We start from the raw sequence: 21,073 nt of genomic DNA, 5'->3' as shown, positions 1-21,073 counted from the left end.
CTGCTGACAGGCTTAAATATCAGTTCATATCATCCTCGAGTATTTCTCAAGAGCAATGATAGGATTATGCAGGTAGAACTTTCCTTATCAGCCACCTGGGAAAAGCTGATCCTGAGAAACATGTATCAGAGCATTATTTCCATATTTAATATGTGAAGTATTCTCTTTAGTTTGAGCAGGTTATCATCAGAATAAAAAAGTTATTTACTTAGGTTTCTTGAGAAACTATTAGGGCTACACAAAGTGCAAGGTCACTTTTGAAAGCCATCAGTCTTACACCCAAACCACTAGACAGACATGTACTGTTCTCACAGACCTCCTGTTTCACTGTCAAGACTGCTGCTTTTAATCAAGTCACAGCACTACTCTCACATCAACAGGTTACAAGGTCAGAAGCAGCCTCCTAGCTTGCTGTGAAGGAAGAGTGGGGATTATGAGACAGAAAACCTCTTGCTCACAGGTGCTTACTTATCAGTATCATCATTTTTGTTTCTACTTCAGAGTAAAGCCAAGATGCCACAAAGGAACAAATGAAAGCTTTCCTGTCAAGAAGGTATTACATAGGATTGTCTATAGCACTGGGAGAGCAACCTAAATATGGCTGCTAATCGAGGGGTTTTTTTGGTTTTTTTTTCTGATCACCTGCAGGTATCTCTTTAACACAGCAAGTTGCTGGAGTGAACATCTTATTGCAAACAGTTGTTAGCTACTGTACAAAAAAGTTCCTGGCTTGGTATATATCGATGAAATTATATGAGTAGCAAAGGGTAAAAAAAAGTTGGATGTCTTTCTGTCCTCTGCCTCCTTTTCCACCTGTTTGAACTCTGCTTTCAAACTCCAGTCTCACTCTTCAGAGATTGCTAGAATATCAGAGCCAATAATGAATGAAAAAAGTGAATGAAAAAAATGCTACTTACATATACCATATGTGTTTCTGAATATGTTCTAGCTGCAAAGGAAAAGAAAACAAGGAATTAGTGCTGTAAAATAGAAAGGTAACTCCAGAAGACATTCTTATTCAAGGTTTGTTCAAGTAAGTCCAACATTTCAGATGTGGAACTGTGCATACAACAGGAAGTTTCTGCTACATAAAGAGCTGCTCATCCTTGCCCATCCCACTGGGCTATAATTTCAGACATAATGGATCAGTCAGGAGCAAATCCCAGGCACATGCTAAGTGCAAGGCTTCACAGGCAAGTGTTTTGGCAATTTAAGTTTTTCCCTTCCCAAAATAACCTAACCAAAGCTAACAAACTGCTGCTGTCTGTATGTGCGTAACAGCTGATCCCCTATACTTAAAGTTCATTTCTAGTTTAGTTTTGGAGAAAAAGATATATATATATAAAGAATGAAATGGGTTCAAACAGATAATATGAATAAACAAAATCATATGTGTATGCGTGATCTGACCTTCTTGATTGGCTTCACATTTAATCATTGAAATCTAAGACCAAGCAGAATAAGGTTCTACATTTATTGACCCACACCCGAACACCAGACTGAAATTTATTTTACTACCCTCTTCCCAAGGCTGAACAGTGGCCTTGGCCACCTATGGAAGGCAGATTCTAGCAAACATTGCATGATGACCATGTTTTGCAGAAGCATGGAGGAAGAAAGCAACATGATTTTGCCAAGATAAACCCTGAACACTAGAGAGAACAAAATGTTCATACAACATACTTACAGCAGAACCTTCCTAATATGCTTTGCTTTAATCATCATCGCAGTAGAAAAGAACATTTCATAGATGTCCAGGGATTATTCATGTGGACAATATTTGTCATATTCAACATTATGAAGCACCTTTGTATGTGCAGAAGAATACACTCACTGCACACAGGGCTTGTGTTTGTGCCACACACAGGTGAAAGGCAGGAGAGAGCTGGATGGAAACTCAAGTGCTAACGGCTGTAAGATGAAACCACAGACCCATTAAAATGGCCAGGAAGAATGGAGACAGCTGTCCTGCTCTTATTACTTTCCACTTCCAGAATAATGAGAAACAGAGAAAAAAACCCAGCGAAAAAAAAAGAGGAATGAACAAAATCTAAGAGATATTAAGTAGGTGTTTGCCACAGAGAGCAAGGAATTGGAGACCTCTGTGGTAGGGAACAACACTGCATCTGGGAAACCAGGAAGATGTGAGGTTTGCTCTATTTGAGATAATTTTTTTAAAGTGGGACAGGACTATTCCTGAAAACAAAGAAATGAGGGAACACAGCTTAGGAAAGCATGAGAGGAGGCTGGAGGCAACAGTATGAGAAACAAATAGCCTCCTTTAAAACAGAGACTGTATCAACACTGCAGTAAAGAGGTGCAGTTGGCACTTGCATATCTAGCCATCTTCTAACCAGCCCAGGTGCTGGGAGCACCAGTGCTCCCCATCACACACATCCATGGGCTCAGGCAGACTTGCACAGCTTCCAGCTGTGGCCTCAGCTCTGCCACAATAATTCCCCTTCACCACAATGCCCCTTGCATTAGGTAGTCCTTTCATCCCTGCACCATTAAGAGAAAGGTGGAATATTCCTGACACACTGCCATCTCCTGTCGAGATACACATTATGGGAGTCCCCCTAACAGCCTGCAGGCACATCCACAGAACGTAAGAAGAGTCTATATGGTACAGTTTCCATGGGACAGGATTTCAGCACTGTCACTTATCAGGTCCATAGTTCTGTAAGGATCTGCTAAGGAGTGTACTGTACCTCCCATGCTTGGTAAAACCACCGTGTGAGATGCATATCTACTTGTTATTTCCTATACACCACATGGAGAGTTAGAAATATTAACGATTTCAGACAAGATGCAGATGATACAGCTACGCGATGTCCAAGCCTCTTTCACGCTTGCTTCTCCTGCTGCATTTTCTGTCTCCATGGGTCAACATTGCTCTTGTGTGCCTGTGATATGTGGAAATGCCATGGCAAGGCAGACAACAGCACTTCACTTTCTGAGTGGGGGGGGAAAGAAAGGAGGGTCACCAGTTCATGTCTTAGTCACAGAACCTCTGGGCTCCTTCAGAGATGATGTCAAAGAGAAATCCCTGCTGCCCATCCCTGCTGATCAACCTCCTTCAAGCTAATGAACCCATACCCTTTTTTTTAAAAAAGAAAAGCCCTGCAGCACCTTGATATACACTTGGTGTATGACAGCTCTCATGGGGGAAAGAAAGGAGGGTCACCAGTTCATGTCTTAGTCACAGAACCTCTGGGCTCCTTCAGAGATGATGTCAAAGAGAAATCCCTGCTGCCCATCCCTGCTGATCAACCTCCTTCAAGCTAATGAACCCATACCCTTTTTTTTAAAAAAGAAAAGCCCTGCAGCACCTTGATATACACTTGGTGTATGACAGCTCTCATGGCTGCTGTTTACCTACACATCTGCCATTCAATCCACAACAAAACCATTGCTGTGAAGTATGCTGGGATATCCTAGATATGAAAAGTATTCTACAAACCCATTTTCTATGCTGATTCAAGCATAATTACATTGAAATATTATTACTAGTGTGCTTACTGCTGCCAACATCTTCACTACTGTTTTAAAAGTAATTAATTAATGCTTTGTTGCTTTTCATCTGCATTAAAGTGACAGGAGGGTTATGGGAGGGCGATTGGTTTTGACAAGAAGTCTGTATGCTTTATACTGTGCAATGCAGGGGAGGGAGCTACACAGTGGGAGCTAATCTCACTCCTCCTGCCTTCACTTAAACACAATGTTTAAACGCATTTAAGTGAGGAAGGCATTTAACAACCCTTCCCAGAGGGTGGTTCTTGCTGTTTGCACATGAGTTTGCCAATTTTAATGCCATTTTATGGAAGTTGTAAAAATGCTGCTTCCTAGTATCTCCTAGTCACTGCAGGCAATTGTCTCATGACGCCATCTCTGAAGCAACAAAACATGCTCAGATCCACTGCACATGCATAGTCAGAGGAAAGATTTCTGCAAGCTAAAATGCTGTAATGGGAGGAGAAGGAGAATTCCTTTATCGTGGTTTCACGTAAAAATCCTTCCAATATACATTAAACTTGTACACTGAAGCAGCATCTAGGAGCCCCACTCACAGATGAGAGATCCATTGTGATACAGAGCTGTACAAGCTCATCAGAAAAAGAGGTCTCCTCCCACAAGGAGCTTACGTCTGAATTCTAAGGCAGGGAACAACAGATGGAGACAGACAGGCAGATGGAAAACAAGACAGTGCTGTCTACATCCTCGGCACTGATCTCAGCAGAGCACTTGCCAAGCTAAAAAGTTCTGACCTGAAGAAAAACTTTCTCAAAGTCTGTGGATATAGATGAGGGCTTCTGGGCTTGAACTCATGTCAAATTTCAAACTTCCCTGTCCGGAAAGGGAACAGTCTCAAACCCATCTGTGCACCAAATCAACCCACACCTCAGATGGATCTTCTTCATTCAGAAGATCCTCCTAGTTTTAAACCTACTGCATAACGTCAAGATAGAGGCGTTTCCTGAGCACAGGATTCAAGCTGGCAGTGCAAACAAAAAACTGTCATCTGTGGCAGCAGCAGCAGCCATACTATAGCAGCCTCCAGGGTCCTTGACAAGGGCAGGTATCACTGTTCTACATGCAACCAAAAACTTACTGCCTAAATATGTCAATGGGACAATTACCTCCATTCTACAGGTGCCAAAGTAAGGTAATTTAAATGATGTGGTAGGTGCCTTACCATAAGACCTCTAGAAGAAGGAATCAGGTGAGTTTTCCCTTGTTCACTTTTGTAACATTCTTTATATGTTGTAGTCCATCATTAGCATGCATTAGACCCACAGGAAAAAAAAAATCAGAGAGCAGAGAGGAGATTCTGAAAATGTGTGTAATTTAAGTTGGATAATATTCAGGGTCAGGTGTTACAGACTGTGTGGACACCCAATATGGAAGACAAGTCATTCTACTCTGCTATAAAATGTCAACACAAGAAAATAACAGCTTTATTGGAATAGCTTATTTCTGCAATATCTGCTCTGATCCACCTTGCTCTAGAGACAAAATTTTGATGACGCCCATCCATCCTTACAAGGAAAGTGGACCGAAAGCTCCTTACTCTCTGCTCTTTGTGTTACTGTAGAAGAAAATATTGGCTGAGTATGCAAATAGTTTTTATACAGGAGCTGTAATTCTCTGCTGTAGAGACGCTGAATCATTTGAAACTTCCAAAGAATAAACCTTTCTGACAAGCATGTAACTAAAAGAAACCTCATCCTGCAGTACTGCAGGCACCCAGAGCACACCTTCCATAAACCTTCTCGAAATTGAATACTAGTTCACTTTTCCCTCCTGACACTATTCCAACTAGAAAGCTGTCCCAGAACCCCCATAATGTGGCTAAAATGCTTCTTCTAGTTTCTAGCCTACTTTCATGTAATGCTATTTGACATACATTTGGTTTTGTGACAGTATCTTCCTTTAGTTTAAATAACCCTCCTCACCCTAGTAATTACCTCTAATGAACATACGGACAACCGATACAACCTTTCTTAGACATCATCTGCATAGACTAACTGATATCCTCTCAGGCCACACTATTCAGACAGGTTGTCTCAAATGCTGATCACCTTAGTACTTGTTGTTTCTTTGATTTCATCTTTCATGAATATGAGTGGTCAGAAATATCATGACCTGCAGCTAGGATCAACTTTTGCAGTCTACTGAAAGAAAAACATGGGTTCTTTTATTTTAAAGAATGTTTAGTAAAACAGGCCCAGTAAATGAGAGTGGTCAAGGATCAAAGAATCATAGAATCATACAATATTTAGGGGTTGAAATGGACCTTATGCATCACCTAGTCCAACCTCCCCTGCCCTAGGCAGGGACACCTCCCACCAGACCAGGTTGCTCAAGGCCTTATCCAACCTGGCTTTGAACACTGCCAGGGTTGGGGCATCCATAGCCTCCCCGGGCAACCTGTGCCAGTGTCTCAACACCCTCATAGGAAAATTTTTTTCATAATATCTAGCCTAAACCTCCCCTCCTTCAATTTGACTCCGTTACCCCTTGTCCTATCACTGCAGTTCCTAACAAAGAGTCTCTCTCCAGCTTCCCTGGAGCCCCTTCAGATACTGATAGGCTACTACGAGGTCTCTACACAACCTTCTCTTCTCCAGGCTGAACAGCCTCAACTCCCTCAGCCTGTCCTCATAGGGGAGATGCTCCAGTCCTCTTATCAACCTCATGGCCTCCTCTGGACTTGCTCCAACAGTTCCATGTCCTTCTTATGTCGAGGGCACCAGAAGTGTGTGCAGTATTTCAGGTGGGGTCTCACAGGAGCAGAGTAGAGGGGAAGAACCAATTCCTTTGACCTGCTGCCCACACTCCTTTGATGCAGCCCAAGAGCTGATTTGCTTTCTGGGCTGTGAGCTCACACTGCAGCTCATGGTGAGTTTCTCATCCACCATCACACTCAAGTCTTTCATGTTCCTCTAACCATCTTTGAGGTATGTGAGTGGTGAGTATGAATAATATTGCACTAAGACATAATAAAGTCTTCTTCCCATAAGTGAATCATATACAAAGAAAGGTAATGCCTATTTCTTAAGGCTGGAAAGGGCCAGCAACAATAATTCCGAGTACCCTCCCCTCCATTAATCTTCTCAAGCTCTAACACTGTAGCGAATGATGACAGTTAAATGTGAATGCTAGTTCTGTTTTTGTTGATCATTTTAACAGATGGACTGGAGAAGGTGTGGGTGTGCTGTGAAATGGCAATTACTGCAGGGAGAGAAATGTGGTTGGATGAAAATTAAAAGAGGTACAAATAAAAAAAAAGGAACAAAGAGAGAGGGAAAGTGAAAAATGAAAGAAAAAAATTCTGGTGACCTTACATTTCACTACAATTTTCTGCTGAATTCACCAGTGAGATATTGAGCAAATGATCAGTAATGGTAACAGCTACATCTGTACTTATTGTACCCAAGCCACAATTTTGCTCAGATCTTTGTATAAATATCAAATTGATTCAAGTGAGATATTTTCTAGGAATAGAGGCTTCCAAACAAACCCATATTTATACCCTTTTTCACAGGACACAGCTAAAATAGAATTCAGATCTCTCCTCAAAATGAACTCTATATTCCCAGCCCCTGTGTGGTAAACAAAGAGCTCCTTTCTGCCTGGCAATCGAAGCAACCAGCATACTAACAGACCAGAAGTGTGACAGCAGCAGGACAGCAAAACGAGAGACCCTCAAATAATGAAAATAAGACTGCAGCTAATAACAAAGAGCTATCCCTTTTCCCTCCCAGCTCTCAGCTCTTGAATATGTATTGTTTCAAATTCTTATTCATAATTCACTGGTTAGTGTTTGCCAATAACTATCGGATCTGTTTTTTTTTCCTCCCTAAGGAAGTAAGAGGTTAATTTTGATCAAGAACAGGAGGGGGATAGGTGCCACTCTGGGACCTTGCTCTACCTGAACTGTTTTCTCTCTTATTTGTGTAAATTCTCTGCTGTATTGCACGATTCGAAATACTTAAGAGTCTCTGCAGTACTGAAAAAGTCAGAACAATTTGATGATCTGCTCCCTGCCATACTCAGCCCACCAGCACTAATATCTTTCAAAAAAATCCACTCCAAAACCAAACACAACAGAAAAGGTGCCATGTTTACATTATAGAAAGGATGCTAAGCTTGAGAGGGACTTGGTGACTTTCTTGGCCAGGAAGAACAGCAGTCTCAGTCTCATATACAGGTTAGAGTACAGCCCTAACCTCTGCAGTATTCTTTCCATGAAAATACTTGGGAAAATATTTATTTCTTAGAAAACCTGATTTTAAAAGGCCTTTTAAAGTGCCTAATATGACTTTTTCAATCATTGCTATTTATGTACTGCAAATATAATGGCTACTGGGTTTGCAAACATAGGGATATTAGTAATAGCATGAAGAACTTTTCACCTATGTCACCAAATAGAGCATGACCTGCCTTTGTAATGAATGAAAGAAAAAGCTGTCAGATGACACTGTAAAGAGAGTCGTGAAGGGAGTTTCAGTTCACTTCTTAGCAGACAGGTGTCTGCATCCCAAAAGCACCATCACAGCTGGCACAGACTGATGCTGTTGTTAGCAATCCCAGCAGAGAGGCCAACCAGTGATCCGAGAGTTTATTTATAAATATTTTAGCAGACTGAAGAACCAGGATGAGTTTTAAATTTACATTTCTTTATACATACTCCCACTCAGAATCTGTGAGCTTAGTAAATCTGTATAAAATCATCACCATGGCCTGACAATAGGATTTACAAGGGCAATGTACCCATAAAGGCAGACGCCTTCACTGACAGGCAGGCAATCTTAGTTTCCAAAATAATTTTACTCACTAATTTTTTTCAATTCCCTAAAACATTAACACAGGGCTAATGAAGGATAGAATCACTACGCAGTCCTCATCCTTGCAGAATCTCTGTTGTAGTGATAGGATGTATCCTGGATGCAGACTCAGTGCTGAGGAGCTCAATACTGTGGGCTTAATAGTGCTCAGGATCACAGGGCATGAGATGAAAGAGCAGACTGGCAGACACTTGCTCTGAAGGCTGCCAGAGGATAATGCAGAGCAAATGCAGGATAGAATACAATGCAGCTTGCATGGCATGAAGTGAGAAACCAACACTTCTGTCAGAAATGTAAGGAAATCATACTGTTTAACAGCAAAGCTTCAAATAACAGTCCTAACAGTTGTGACCTTCAAACAGTTATATCGTGCCCCCAAAAAATGGCTGTATCAGTCAGAAAAAAACCAGACAGCTCAGGTGGATTCCAAACTGTGCTAATGGGTCAGTAGCTCTGTGATGATAAATGCCCACTGTTACATATGAAAGAGAATTATGAAGCTAGAAAAAACCACAAAGGCAATCTGTCCTCATGATTCAAAAGAGAAGGTAGCCACCAACTCTACTCATTCTTTGCTCAGGAGGAAACACACAGAAGTGGCAGCAAATCAACAAGTTACCTTAGTTGTTCAACCATAACTGCAACGAGGCAAGAAATGAAGCCTTGCTCATGCCATCAGCACCAAATGCCTTCTTACCGTGAGCCGTTTCGAGGCATCCACTTCAATCATCCCCCGCAAAAGGTTCTGACAGTCAGGGGGGATAAAATGTGGCATGTGGAACACTCCACGTTTCACCTTCTCCAGCAGTTGCCGCAAGTTGTCGTCATCGAAAGGCAGGGCACCCTGCAGAGACGTGACAGAGTGGTCAATGGGAGAGAATTTGAGATGGTCAGAGGAGAAAAGCCAGGATAAACATGGTGAGAAAATGGAAAAGAGGAAGTTAACTCATAATGAATTATTATAATAAGTAAAAAACCCCTTTTTATCCATTGAAAAGAAATAATTTCGCAGTACTGCTGCATTTCCTCTACCATAGGAAACAAAAGTGAGGACAAGTCTTTTTTATGAGACCTTTAATTAGAAAATGACTACCAGTAAAATATATAATACAAAATATGAAATTGCCTTTCCAGGCAAATTCACCAAAGATGCATGGATTCACTTAAATTCAGCTGAAGCTTTTGATCTGGTGGTATTCCTCCTGGGCATACTTTCACAGCAGCAATGTTTATCGTCTCCTTATTTTTAATCTTCCTGAGACAGACCTTTATTGCAGACATTGAAAAGGAGGTGAACAGCCTTTGAGAGACTTTCAGTAAAGAACATGCTCTTTCTGATGGAGCATTGAAATGACACAGCTGAAAGAAACTCCAACCAACATTAGCCTTTGGAAGCAGCAGACATTCTACCTGTTTAATATACTACATCCAGTTCTCATGCTGTGGTCAGGTCATCAGTTCCTATTGCTTCCCTACTGTAGCTCACTTACATGAATGGCATGAGGTTTTTTTAGCTGAAACTACATTGTGAATAGATCATCAGCTTGCCACAAAAAGCAGAAAAAGACCTATCCTTGCTGCAAGGACAAAAAGGAAAAAGAGAAGTTGAAATCTTTAGGATGACTCCACCGACTGAAGCTGATACCCTTTTATAGCAAGACTGCACCTTCCTAGATATTCTCACTTCCTTCTTTCACTGCCTAATTCTAGTAGGTGCCGAGCTTCCTTGATTTCCAGGATGGTTTGTGGGAAGCTGCAAGCTGTCAGCTGCTGTGATAATGAAGCTTTAAGTTGTCAGTTCTGGCACTGCTCTTACTACAGTGAGTAGTGCATCTGTATAAGCAATCCTGTGTCTATGGATTAGGGAGACCAACAGCTCCACTTACAGCAGCCTCAGAAAGCCAAGTAATGGCAATCACTACTGGGCACTGTTTATTGGTGTGCCTTCAGTCAAGTGGCCTTGAAGAGAGAGCTTCCCTGTCTTCTGTAACCAACCTCCTGAGTTACCTACATTTTTCCTAACCATGCCAGACTTAAAGGAAAATCAATTCTGATAGTTCAGTACTTTGGCTAATGCAATTTAAGCCATGATGAAGTCAGAAAGGATGCTTTGTGGCATTTCCTGAAGGTAACAACTACAGTTCTTCCATTATTACCATCTACAATTACATCTTGAGACTTTTGGTAGGGTTTGTCCTGACATAATTAACTGGAGAGCTCTGCACTCTCCATCAATAATAGACTTACTTCAATCATTTTTCAGGCTCGAGTGTGTATGTGGGAACAGATGAAGATGCAGCAACAGAGACACTAAATATTGACAGAGAATCCCCCTGAAAATGAAAAGCCTGCTCCTACAAATCCTAACCATCTTGACACATTCTCTCTTCTGTTCTTACAAATTCAAGAAGTTAAGAGCTCATTATACAGTTCTGTTTTATCAGCCATGAAAGTAGGTGCTCAGTAAGGGGTGACCATGTGCTATCTATTGTGACAGTTAAAATTCTTCCCATGCAACATCAAGTTAAAAAATTTTGAAACTTCAAAAATATCAGTGAATTGTAATGACTGAAAAGAAAAAAGGAGTGAGATTGGTTAGGGGAAATTAAAGCATCATACTGAGGTTACTTCAAGGTATTTTGATTCAGACCATTAAAAAAGAATTGGTATATTTTTTTAAAACAAAAATCCTTTGAAATTGTAAAGCATTTTAAAGAAAAATAATATGCAGAATCTATCTCTGTATGTACACTGTACAAGTGCTTTTGTCAAAATAAAACATTTAAATGAAGCAATTAGGTTTACTGATAAATGCACAAGAACACCAAAATTTTACTTCAGGCTTGTTATTTTTATAATTGTAGATGATCAGCTGAACTGTTATAGATAAAACACTTAACATGCACATAAAACATATTCCCATATAGATTATTCTATCAGTGTGTGGTATATGCTTACATTAACATAAACTATATTTTCCTACATTACACCAGGGAAACTGATAACAATACCAAGCCTATCTGCCTTCGGCTGGGCATCCAGTTGTTGTATGTTTAGGAGCATTACAGCAGCACTGCAAATCAGAATAAATTCCACAGAGAATTGAAACTTTGATCAAAAGAAGGATAAGTTACAAGATACCACATTTTGAATGCTAAAAGTATTACTGAGCCAGATGGAAACTAATTTAAACTTCGTACTACTGGCTCAGTTTTATATTCCCAAATGTACCAAATTAAAATGTAGCTCACTACTTGCATGAAACAAAGTTGTGGCACTCAAATCTTCTCTTGAAAAAACACTGTACTTAATGTATGCATATACCTACTGAAACACATATATACATGCAGGAGAAAAAATGAACATTTCCTAAACCCAGCCATGCTTTGATCCTGTGAAGGACAACTTCTTTGACACTCCATGTATCCTGGAGTTGTAACCCTGCACATCCTTTCCAGGCAAAAAATGTGCTGCAATATCACAACACAGCAAAGAGTATTTATGGAGACAAGTTTTTGATGCCTGTCTGTGCTCTCCTATGCAGGGCAGCAGAATTTCAAAGAAGCAGTGAAATATTCTTCATGCTTTTCCTTTGGGACTGATGTAGAAATAAGAGGAAAGGATGCCACTGAGAGATACAAAAATAGGGCACTAAAAAAAACCCATCTGTACATGATGTCAATAGAATTGCCATTAAATACAACAGCATTTTCAGATTCTTCTTTCCTTTTTCAAGGCTAGTGCAAGGAAGATGACTCACCACTAGCAACGCAAACAAAATGACTCCACAGCTCCAGACGTCTGCTTTCCTTCCATCATATTTTTCTCCCTGCGCAGCAATGACACAGAGGTTCAAAAGACTGATCACTAGTAAATTAATTATTATCCTTGAAGAATAAGAGAGGGGAGAATGGGAAACCCCACATTTCAATTCAGACATCTGCTTCCCAAGGTGGCCTTCCCAACTAGGAGACCATCACACAACCCACTAATTGAATTTTTGTGGACATCAGTTTACAGTTTTATCTGGGATCTGCAGGAAAAGGCTCCGAAGTGGGGAGCAGGGCAGGAATGGTTGATAACTCGGAAATTATCCGACCTGTCATGTAATCAGTGTCAGAGGTGCATTAAGGACACCAAGAAGGTGTTTTTCTCTTCCCTGGTTCTTCAGGGAGCTTGTCACCAGCCACGTTATTTGCAAACTCACTGTACTCCCTGGACAGTCTCTTCTGTATACTTCCTGCTTGACTTTACATTAAAGATATGCTTTAGAAGAGGGGAATTTTGGCTACTGAAATCTTGGATACTTGTTTGCAGAGGACAAAGGGAGAGTAGAGGGAAGGAACGGTGCATATTGTTTAACAGAAAGCAACATCACTCACAGTCAAACCCATTTCTTCTACAGGAATGACAGCGACATCAGAGACAGGAAAGCAGACAGGACTACCTCCCTTGGGTCGAAAGATCAAATTAAACGAGGCTCCTGTATTTCTGCCTGATCACATGGTATGAAGGGTATACTCTGAGAATAACACACTATTATTTCCCTCATACAGTCAGTGTAGCTTGAGTCAGGGCTGAGCCAAACAAACAAAACTGTAGTGACGTTCCTTGTGTAGTTTCCATGCTGTCTGACTTGGACAGATTTCTTGTACAGAGGGTCTATCTGTGTACTTGCAAGGAGTGATACCTCAAAAACGTATTTATGAAGGCTAATGTTAACCAACTTACCCGGATGACTTCCGGACAAGCATAATGTGGTGATCTGAAATACAAAATACAGCCAAATGAGCACGTAACAGCCTGGTATTTATGGTTATATACATTTCCATTTTGCTTAGCAGAATCACGATGTGCTTCCTTATACAGAATAAAAGTGTGCAGACCTCAACAAGAGCACATTTCTAACAAACTCAGGAAATGGACTAGCATGACTTAAAATTCTATGGCCCTACAATGAACTTCCTAAAAGTAAGGAATTAAGAGAAGACCAGGCATATTCTGTGTATTCTGTGACTATAGAATTCCAGCCCTCTAATCCCATCCTTTAACTTGGCTTTGTACTCAGTTAGAAGGAAGGTCCACGCTGCATAGCCTTTTATAGGACAAAAGGCAGAACAGTACTTTTGTACCAAACAGATGCATCCCTAAGTTATGTCTTGTATCTCTTCTGCTAAGATGACTCTTAATTACTCCAGTGGTCACAAAAGCTGCCAATACATGATTCCTCCCACCTCTCCCTCAAAAAAACTGAAAAGGATGGACAGCAGCACTATTACCTAGTGAGTTAATATATTCTTTTCACATCATTCTACCCATATATCTCTGCTTTGATCCTTGGCTGAGAAGAGTTAATTACTTCAACTTGCCAGGTGATAATTTTAATTCCTAAAGATTATAGCCACAGCTATTTATTTTATAGCCTTCATTAAAGTAACTTGACAAGTAAAAGGGATACAAACTGTCTGAAACCTGTGTGCAAATCATGCTATTGTTTATACTGACACCTCCCAGAGGTCCCTGAGTCTGTCTTCGTTTGTGCATGTGTTTCTTGTGACAAATGCAATCATGGCTGGGCAATATCTGTCTCAAAAAGTAATGAGCACAACAGAAGCACAGCAAGGTTAGCTTTGTGCTAGCATGCTATACTAATGCCCAGTGAGACAGCCCATTAATTGAATTTCCATACACACTACACTTATCTTATGCCAAATATTCATCCCAAGGGCATGGAATGCCCTGATTTGGTATCACAGCTTTTGGCAGAGCATGACAATAAACTCAGGGTACACTTGGGACCGCAGCTACCTTGACAGCAAATCTTATGTGAGGTGAGAGAAATGCAGCTGATCCTTCGCAAATTTTAGAAAAGGTGGAATTCAGAAGTTTAGTACAATATTTAACACACCCTGTCCACACACACATTTAAGAGTTTATCACAGGTATTCCAACCAGCTCTGTCTGTTCAGTAGTGTGTTAGTTTAGACTGGACTTTAAAACCCTTGGTTCAAGATCAAAACAGATAATGAAAACCAGAACCTCCTCTTGGAGGGTGGGCTGGAGTTGGCCATTGGAAGACCAGAAAGAACAGGCTTGTGTCTAGTGGGTAGGACAGACTACCTGAGCTCTCTTGGTAGCTCTGTTGCTGGCAGCCACATGAACACAGACAATGAATGTTTTTAAAGCTGCAACTGCCCACAGTTTGAAAAAGATGACCAGAAACTCACCATGAGACTACTCTTTTGACTAAGGAAGAGCAATGCTACTGCAGCACTTGCACCTCACAAGAGTTTGTATGAATTCACTGGGATTTGTGTGAGGCTTTAACCTTTTAGGGCAAAATCTATAGTAACAAAGGGTGTGGTGGCAAGAATAATGAAATAAAGCTAAAGCAGTCAGGCATGATAATAAAATGGTTCCTTCTTGGCTAAGTGGGGGGTCGATGTGGGGGGACTTGCAGCATATTGCTGGACATTGCTGGAGAGAGAGCAAGGCCAGTGTGAGACACTGAATTGCTTAATGTTATATACATGTTCCCAGACCTCTAATGTATATTGTTTCCAGTGAATTTGCTTCTTTATAGCAAACCAATAGCTGCTCTACACCTGTTGTTTTCAGTACTCTGAAGTCTTCACCACAAACAGTCATGTCACTGGCCTAACATATGATTTTAAAAGCTTTTGGCAGACAAATTATTCTTGTGAAAATGCTTGACTAGTGGTGTTGTCTTTTTCTCATATCAGAAAGGTGGAGTATAGTGTACAGGCACACGCAAATCAGAGGTGAGGAGCAGCACCAGAACTGGGACTGCACCCCAGGCCTGGACAAGGACAGCAAACTGTAGTCATGTCACTGGCCTAACATATGATTTTAAAAGCTTTTGGCAGACAAATTATTCTTGTGAAAATGCTTGACTAGTGGTGTTGTCTTTTTCTCATATCAGAAAGGTGGAGTATAGTGTACAGGCACACGCAAATCAGAGGTGAGGAGCAGCACCAGAACTGGGACTGCACCCCAGGCCTGGACAAGGACAGCAAACTGTCTACTGAGGAGCAGCACCAGAACTGGGACTGCAACCTAGGCCTGGACAAGGACAGCAAACTGCCACTACTACTGGACTGCTTAGATGGAACAGTGAAGGAAAGCAGTGTGGAAACTGTAGGGAACTTTGCAATGCAACTGTAATTTGGAAAGAAAAAGCCATAGTACCAAAAAAGAGTACAGGACTTATATAGATCAATGATTTTGCTCAGTTGAGTCATGTCAGAACAGAAAGACCAGTTCTAGCATGTTCTATATAATTGAGGCTTATTGGAAAATATAGGGGGAGTAAAAGGAGTGAATACACAATCTAGGTAACTGTTGACCTCCTGTCACTTAGCATGTCTGAGTTTCTCATCCTTGCATACATTTTAGCTTCCATCAGGTACAGTTGCCTTTCCGTGTGAGTCATGAAGACACACAGTACATTAAATGGCTACTACAGGTGGTGCCTGTCACTGAGCTAGAAACTTAAGCCAGACCTCTCACATCCTGCTTGTTGTCCTGTATGGTTCAGCAACACCCTCCAGGACAATACTTTTTGGATAGCCACGGCACTGGGGTACACTGGAAGAGTCAGCATCTCAATTTGCAGAATTCTCCTGAATTTTAATTTGTATATTATGACTCTGACAACAATTTCAGAACTCTTACTTGTGGATGCTGGGCAGTGCAACCACCTTGAAAGCTTTCTGTGCTAACATCCTTGAAAATAAGAATGTAAGCACTGTGAAGAACCCAAGATAGGTACATATGTATTTATGTGTACCACTAGTAAATGTCCTTAAAGCATTTACCTTCCTGAGGTTAGCTGAAGTGCAGTGGAATCTGCCATGTATCTTAAAAGACACCACTGAAATTCTGCTCAAATCTAGGAGACTGGGTGGAGAAAATGCTATAATAAATCCTTCAAACAAGTTGGATTGATTCAATCATTCAACAGCTGCCCTGCAACTGCCCACAGAGCGCAGGTTTCTGGCATTGTCATTCTGAATTCTTGCCAGCACACGCTAGCTAGATATCTGCAGCATTATCTTGGCTAACAGCTTTAAAAAGAAATCCTCCAGTCAGTCAGAATTCATAAAACCCCTCATTTCCATGCTACCAATCACAGGGCAACTTAACTGCTTTAAAGAGGAAACTCAAATTTAATCAAAAATCTATTTATCTTTTTACAGAGTCATGAATATTTCTTTGGCTCTTATCACTAATTATTCAATATAGATGTGTCAAGAGCAACATTCCCTGCCTCTTCCCCTAGGCCACCTTCTCATCATTCTGCTGTATCTCTGTGAAGCAAAAATCACAATCTGCCCTTGCTAACAAATAAGTATATCGCTCAGCAAGATCAAGAAACAGTTGCTGCCTGCGGATACTGCTGCAAAAAAAGCAATGATGTTGGCAGTGTTTATTTTCAGGCTGATGTGGACTTTCCAAGGCTAGTCTGCCTGGGGCGGGAGGTGCTCTCTGAATGGTCATTCACAGCTATGACTCTAGGACACAGTAATCTTAAGGATGTTGGGGGACCTTAGCAAAGCATTTATGTGGGATTTAAACTAGAGTCAATAAGCCAAAAGTGCAATGGTGAAATCCAGGACAGCTCTGGATGGTTAAGTCAGGCATTCAGAAAGAAATGTATATATCCTTGATGTATCTATCTGGGATTTCAGCTTAAAAACTAGAAAGTAGTTTCTGATCTGTGCACATCAAGATACTGTGCAGCTACAGTAGATCTGAGACAACCAAGACCATATCTTCAGTGCAGATGTTGATGTGCTTGTGAGTTACAGGTCTCATTATGTAGGTAAGAGAGACCTGCACTGTGCACAGACAAATAGACTGTGCACGCATCATTTATCTGGGAATGCACAGTAACTGCTATTCCCAGAGAAGCAGTTGGTTGATCAAGAAGGACAGGGGAAACTGTGTGATCCTACTGCACAGTGTGACAAATCACGTGTAACACTGCCTGATGGGTTCCCAGGTCCCAACAAAGATGAGCATCCATGCCTTGGTCCTGTGGTCCCATGCCTTAAGATGGTACTATCTGGGGAAGGAGAAAAGCTTCTTTGAGTGCTGTTCTTTAGGCCTCAGAGATAGAGGCAGAACTTCTGCAGAGAGGGAGGAACAAGAAGTGTCCTCTGCTTTTCTTATGCATGAAGTTGTCTTGATACAGGAGGTTGTACAGCTGCACTGAAGTCCTCCCACATCTAGCTGGTTTTGCTGTTGCTTGATGCTAAAGTCCCTTCCTTCTCCCCTGTTAATCACCATCTCCAAGCTGGTTTTCAGAGGCAGAAGCTACCCACTAGAGCAAAAGGCCACCTGTGCTTTCCCCCATGCTGGATAGCAAAGGGCTGAGATGAAGGGGAAAACCACAGGAGTAGCAAAATAGATAAAGGGAATTCAGGCGAAGGAATTAAGTTAGAGAATCTGAGTAGATAAAGTGACAGCCACAGCTCATACAAGAAAGAAAGACAGGGAGAGACTGACAAAATGGTTCCAGTAACAGTGGGTAGTTAAGGCTTCAGTGAAGGCAGTAGCTGCAGGTAAGGCTGTAATTAAGGTAGTAGCTGTAGTTAAGGCTGAGTGCTGTTTTGCCATTAAAGCTTCAATTCAGTCATCTACCTTTATATGAGAAAACTCAGCATCTAGCCCTCAGCCATCTTACAGCTGTTTACTCCTTGAGTGCAATTACATTTCTGGGGAGTCTGCAAATCACTTCATTCATCAATATATCAGTTCAAATTAAGACATGGAACCTTTAAGAGATCTTAATTTAAAAAAAAGAAACAGACCCTTGTTTTAAAAGGGCATAAAGATTGCAAGGTTAAGTATTCAAAAGTTAATACCTGCTAAGATAAAGGTTGAAGAGGTTATACTGTACTCTGCAGCTAAGTCAGGTAGATGGGTTGCTGTGCCCAATGCCTCTGTTTTACTTGTGGCCGAAGCTGGAAGGCACTCCACTCTCCAGGTAAAGGACTGTTATCAAGCACCAAGTATTCTGAGATATTGGGCCCCAGAGGATCCAACTGCACACTCAAAACTGGTTGACAATTTTGAGTTTCATTTTGCAGAATCATGTGTCCTCATATAAATGGAGATAACCAGATCAGTGTGGCAAACATAACATGAAAACAGTGTAATTAATATTTGCAAACACAAGACACTGCAATGAAATCCTGTCTAGCATTCACAGCAAGGCTGGAATGCAGTGAGCAGAAGTTATGAATGGATGCACAAAATGCATGATGAGGGAAGCCCAAACATTAGATAGGTGTTTACTCAAAAAACCACACCATCCAATCATCAAATGAGGCAAAGATCTGTGGCAAAAAACCTGAACAAGCTCGTAATTAATGGGCATGTCTTAATGTGCACAGGCTAAGTTAATGTTACACTGCCAATCTGAAGAACTGCACATCTTAAATTCCCAGTGCTTGATTTTGCAGACTTAAAGCTCTTTTAACATACCTTGGGATGTATTATAGGTGATGCTGGTACTAATGGTTATTAATAAGGTTGTCTGGTATTTCCCTTTATACTCCTCATTCTAAGTTTCTTACAATTTACCATCACCTTAACAACTTTCCTTGCTTTTCCTCTGTCTCAGACTGGTTACACATTTCTATGTGCATGTGTGTTGTGTATGGGCTCAAACACTCCCACTATCGAAGTTTAATTTAAATTAAATGGTTGATTTTTATCCCCATAAAAAAGAGAAAGATTTCTAGTATCATCAAATGCAAAAGGAAAACTTGAGTAGTTGTTTGCATTCTCTAGAAAAATGTATTCGAACTGCCACTACAAAACTGCACTTTGCATTTGCTAGCAGAAACTCTCTAGAGCATCAGGTTCAAAATTCTTACCTACACTTGTTACACTTCACAGAGTAATTTGGTTTATCTGAGACTGATACTGTGAGCTGCTGTGGCTAGGGTTATCACAAGGTACTTTAACCCAACTGTAAAATAAACTGAGTGCAAAGCTACGGGAAGTAGATCTAGGACTGACAGCAACTGACTGTGACAACCAGGTGAGGGAAACTAGAGTTAGAATCTAATGGAAAACAGAAAAAGATTGGGATTTGGAGTGGAATATGGAGTAGAAATGACTGGGAACCACCGAAATCAGGAAGGAGAGGGGAATGGAGTGCTGGGAATGGAAGCTCTGGATGAGATGGGGTAAAAAGTACTAATCCTGTTATTTCCAAATTTAAGAGCTTAAATTTGTACCCCTAACAATAACTGGATGTAGGACACTTGCATATGTTTTAGACATATGCACACGTTTATTATAATGGGGAAAGAATATGTTCAGCATCATGTCTTGTTATTAAAATCAGACATGGTGCTTGGACATCGAGGTGTATTGCTCTTCTGAATTATCTGCTCACCACAGGTGTAATGATACACCAAACACAGATTTGAGGAAAGCAGGAGCTAGATGAACTTTGCTAGCATTTCTAACAAACACACAGTGCATTGGTTGTTACAAATACCATGAGCTCAGGAAGAGACAGTAACCAGTCCTAATGAGTACATATGTTTTCTTTTCTAATAGATCCAGGTAATCTGTGGGTCTGCAAAGTGTTGCTAGGAATTGCTAGGGAAAGCTGAGAGCAGAAGAATTGGCTGTGCTGGGTTTGGAACCTGCTGTTTCCCTGTATTATGCCACTGACAGCTACAAGGCTTTCTTCTCACTCACTAAAATCATAACCAGCATTGCTCTTCCCACATGCACTCAGCTTTCTGGACCTGGTCAGGGGTTCCCTGTGGAGACACCAATATGGGAGAACTGTTGCATGCAGTTGGTGAATCTGGGGGCTGTCAGCACTGGTGTCAGTCTCCATACTGACTGCTTCTAGAGAGGTCAGGTCTGGTGCTGGAGTGAGCTACATTTACATGCCAGCTCTGTCCTAACTCTTGACTGGGATAGAGAGATTGAGAGACAGGCAACACAGAGACTAGCACTGCTGGGGGTTCCTGGTAACCTGACAGCTTGTACCAATCTCCATCCAGTACTGTTTTGAAGCTGTGAAGAGTGAAATTGAGAGAAGCGAAGAGATGGCAGAAACTTACTTTGCCAGGTTTCTATAAGGAGCAACAGTGAATTAAGAAGGATCTTTACAAATTCCCAAGAACTGTAATGCAATGGCATTCTCTTTCAATCCTTCATTTTCGCCATAAGTCCTCTTAGTTCAAGAAAAGGGAACAAGGTCCAGGGAATGCACCAACCCTTCCTACTTTCCCAAGACTCCTACAGAAATCATTGCATTTTACGTTCAGAGCAACTTAGGCACTGCAATGACTTGCTAAAATGGAGAACCGAAGCAGAGAAAGGTAATGCATCTTGTCCTAGACCACCCTGAATGCCTTCAGCAGAGACAGAAATAAAGCTCAAAAAACCTGGGTCTCAGTCTTGAGGTTTAACCATAAGGCACTCACTCTTCTTGCCTAGTGACAGTTCAGGATGGATTGGACAACATCTACCATTCTGAAACATTGCAAGGCAGCACATGGGGAAGCACTGCTGCGAAAAAAACAGAGGAGTGTTTCTGCATGCCATTGCCTGGATGGGTAAAGAGGAAGAGCTGAAGAGATCTAAAATAATAGAAGCAGCAGCCTACCACCTTTCTGTTCCTTCCTTGTCTACTGTTAGCTCACAAACCTTCCCTGCTCCTT

General features: G+C 41.2%; 1 protein-coding gene across 3 annotated transcripts in view; it reads right to left on the bottom strand.

The window, feature by feature from the left end:
* Positions 1-21,073, bottom strand: part of LOC103810906 (serine/threonine-protein kinase BRSK2) — a 160,827-nt gene that overhangs the window by 58,269 nt on the left and 81,485 nt on the right. For all 3 annotated transcript variants that reach the window (XM_009083837.1, XM_009083835.1, XM_009083836.1), the window contains exons 5-8: positions 13,083-13,116; positions 12,112-12,180; positions 9,049-9,195; positions 918-949 (exon numbers count right to left, since the gene is read on the bottom strand). In XM_009083837.1, the coding sequence (XP_009082085.1) occupies positions 918-949; positions 9,049-9,195; positions 12,112-12,180; positions 13,083-13,116 (282 nt within the window). The remainder of the gene's footprint in view (positions 1-917; positions 950-9,048; positions 9,196-12,111; positions 12,181-13,082; positions 13,117-21,073) is intronic.

This window comes from Acanthisitta chloris, unplaced genomic scaffold (assembly GCF_000695815.1).
Source record: "Acanthisitta chloris isolate BGI_N310 unplaced genomic scaffold, ASM69581v1 scaffold1421, whole genome shotgun sequence".
Lineage (NCBI taxonomy): Eukaryota > Metazoa > Chordata > Aves > Passeriformes > Acanthisittidae > Acanthisitta > Acanthisitta chloris.
This window is presented reverse-complemented; position numbering and strand designations above follow the sequence as displayed.